The 3,504-nt window shown below is 35.6% G+C and overlaps 1 protein-coding gene across 1 annotated transcript; it reads left to right on the forward strand.

The window, feature by feature from the left end:
* Nucleotides 1-798: 798 nt before the first annotated feature.
* Nucleotides 799-3,238, forward strand: LOC110447352 (sodium-dependent multivitamin transporter-like; the record flags this gene model as incomplete). The annotated part of the gene is made up of 3 exons (XM_021492972.1): nucleotides 799-1,138; nucleotides 1,948-2,016; nucleotides 3,187-3,238. Coding segments are annotated over exons 1-3 (334 nt in total), but the record flags the coding sequence as incomplete, so codon positions are not given.
* Nucleotides 3,239-3,504: the final 266 nt, after the last annotated feature.

Consider the following 3,504-nt stretch of genomic DNA (forward strand, 5'->3'; position numbering starts at 1 on the left):
CATATGTTTTAATAGATTTTATAGCTCCGAATGTTTTGAAAGACCTATACAATTCAGATTTCAAAAATGAAGAACAAATGAATAGCGTTAATTTTGCAACGGTATATTTCAATGAAAGAATTTACGGGAATCATGTCCGAATATGCACATTTAAAACTAAAGCAAATTAAGCGAAATAAACAGCTATAATGTTAAATTAAGATATCAAAGTGCCAGGAAGGGGAGTAATTGCCTTCATAAACGAAAAATATGAAACAATATTTATTAACAAAATATTCCAGTAATATTGCAATGATAAAGGTCAAGGTATTAATGACGTTTTATTCTCTGATGATACCTCATTGATTTTAGATGACGAGTTTGAATATTGCTCATGAAACACCACAACAACAGTCTTGAAAGCAGTAGGCACTGTACATTTACATATGTTAGTGGTGTTCCTAAATTTAGCGCCTTCGCGCTTTAAGTATTGCTTTTAATTATGATTTCACAGGTGAATTTTTTTTAGATAGCCTTTCTTTTGCATATTTTATGATTGCGCCAATTCATCAAAGCGCTTATTTGTTAAAATGTGATAATACGCTTAAATTTTAGCCCGCTAAGATAAATATATTACCTTTTATGGGTCGGATGGGATGTACAGTGTATATATATCCGGAAAGGTATATTTATAAGATGTTTCCTGTTAGGTAAACACTCCAAAATACGTACAGTGTCAATGTTCAATGTGAACAATCATAACAACCGATAACGCTCGGCCATCTATACAACGTAAGCATTTAGCGTCGGACACGAGATAGCTATGGCACGGAACTTCGATGTTTACGATTAGATCGTTTTCGTCGTGATACTTCTGGTGTCTGTTGGAATTGGTATTTACCATGCCCTGGCAGGCGGTAGACAGAGAACTACCGGAGAGTTCTTGATGGGAAACAGGAAAATGAGTCTGATACCGACGGCCCTGTCCATCCTTGTCTTGTTCCAGTCCGCCATATTGATTTTAGGTGCCCCGGCTGAGATGTACACCAAGGGGACCCAGTACTACTTGTACACATTTGGACAGATGCTTGCGGTGTTGCTGGCATCTGTTGTTTACGTTCCGCTGTTCTATCCACTAAGGTTGACCAGTATGTACGAGGTAAAATATAATCATAACTGTTTTTATATATTTAACATTCAGAGTAATCCCCATTCGGGCCTCTCTACCGTAGCTACTGTACTGAGGGAAAATGATGCATACATTGAATCGCCCACATATTGTTTGAGGTCGAAGTAAAGCAAATACAGGGGTCCCATATGTTTGAAAGTTATATGTTATATTCTAGTATTTCCATATACAGGTATAAAATCCCGATCAAGGGGTCAAGCAGTATTACTGAAATACGGGGACAGGTAAATCAAATTTACTGTGGATAGCGTACTTGCCTTTCACCAAGGCGGCCGGGGTTCGATTCCCCGATCGGACGTGAAAAGGTTGGGGGGTCACCTGCCCGATCACGTGTGTTTTCTCCGGGTACTCCGGTTTCCTCCCACATTATGACNCCCCCCCCTCACGCGCTAACATCCGGGCCAACAAGAATGATTAATATAAGTTGAAATAACTTGTTTCATAATTGTTGTTCAATAAATAAAGTTTATATTTTAAGTATACTGTACCATTTTATTACATGCTTACGTTCTCATTCTGGCAAGCCTACACAAGGCCTCAAGCATGGAACTGTTTTTTGATGTCATTTATAGGAAATGTGAATGCTAAGTTGAAACTAAATGTTCAAATTCCATGAAGCAGTCTATTCCTAAGATCCTTCATTTGAATCAAAAACAGGAATATAGCTTTTTGTTCAAGCACTGATCTAACGATTGCTCATATGGACTTTGTCACTAGCCTAGTCGTATCACCAAGCCAGATGGTTGAACTCTATAAAAATATATTTATTTCTGTTGCAGTACCTTGAACTCCGGTTTAACTCTCGAGCTGCTAAACTGACAGGAACTATCATCAACACCATCTCCACAGTAAGCCATGGCCTTTGTATGTCTTCAATTCTTCATTAATCCCTGATTGGTTTTCAAGGGTTTGAAATTTAACCTTTTTATGCAACTTTTTTATTTATGTATTAACACGCTTATATGTGGTACAATACAATCGCACGTAAATTTATCTTATATTATTGTTCACTTGGCTCAAACTTTGTGTTTGTGACCTTTTGATATCAAGTGTTGTTAGCCCTCTGTCTGCCATTCAATTCAACATTTCCCTTTAACGACTCCTGAAAACTGCAAAATTCTGGGGCTATGCATTATAGTCAGTAGCTGCCCGGCATTGAGTGTTGTTAATCAGGCAAATGCTTTGGATGGTGGATGAAGACAATTCTCTAAAAGACAATGTTCCGATTGGGGAAACTAAAAAATCAGTTAATTTGCTGGTATATCGTGTACATGATTTTTTTTAATAACGAAAATTGATCCATAAAGTTGGAGGAATTTTTGGCCTCAACCGAAAGTGGTCCCTTCCTTGCATAATAATATACGGTTCCTTAAAATAAGTCGAAAAATCCTAAAAGCAATCAAATTCAAAGTAAAGATATTTGGCTTGATTCACACGTACACTTTGATTTTCTGTACGAATTACGTTGACCTACTTTCCTCGTCAAAGATGTGAATTGTGTGAAAGAACAAACTGAAAACAACATGTACCAAAAGTCCTTAAACCTTTATTTTAACATGTAAGGCTTTTTTTTTTTTTTTTTTTTGTTTTGCTGGGATTTCACATTTTCTTATCTGTTTAAAGATATTACCATGACTTCAAACTCCAATAAGAAAGCATAAAGTACCGTTAACGTACATATTTTATTAAATTATGAATATGAAGTTCTTCTTGTATATTGTTCTCTTTTGTATATTTCTGGATGCGTTCGTTCATCAATGCATTAAAAGTGGATAATGCATTAACTTCGAGTGCGCTAAAATAAGTACGTTTAAAGTATAATCTCCAAACCAAGACCAGTCAGATTGATAGTACTTAGTAGATATCGTTAGCCTGCTTGATATCACCTTTATTATAAAATCTAACCTTGCTGAACTTCAAAGGTCACCGATGAATTATTTGTTTTCGAACATTGAATAATAGGTGAGCTTCGCATGCATATTGTATTTTTTGTCGTTTTAATTTTTATATTTCTACAGTTAATATATTCAGGACTTGCATCATTCGCACCTTCAACGGCCCTTCAAGCGAGTAAGTAGAAGTCAATTTGATCTCGTTTCAATATATATATGGGAAACAGAATTTTATTTTGAATATTTTGTAGTTAATGACATAGTTTATAGACGCTTTTAATCGATGGGCATGTTATGTTGAAATATTGCTTGATACTGGCGACATGTTTTTGGATCTATACCATTTTCCATTTTCTATCTTTTTGTCTGTATTGCGATTATTTTGTGTTTCATAGCACAGTACAAATTACCAAGATGATAAACATGGAAATTTAAGCTAAATGA

The sequence above is a fragment of the Mizuhopecten yessoensis genome, unplaced genomic scaffold (assembly GCF_002113885.1).
Source record: "Mizuhopecten yessoensis strain PY_sf001 unplaced genomic scaffold, ASM211388v2 scaffold3333, whole genome shotgun sequence".
NCBI lineage: Eukaryota > Metazoa > Mollusca > Bivalvia > Pectinida > Pectinidae > Mizuhopecten > Mizuhopecten yessoensis.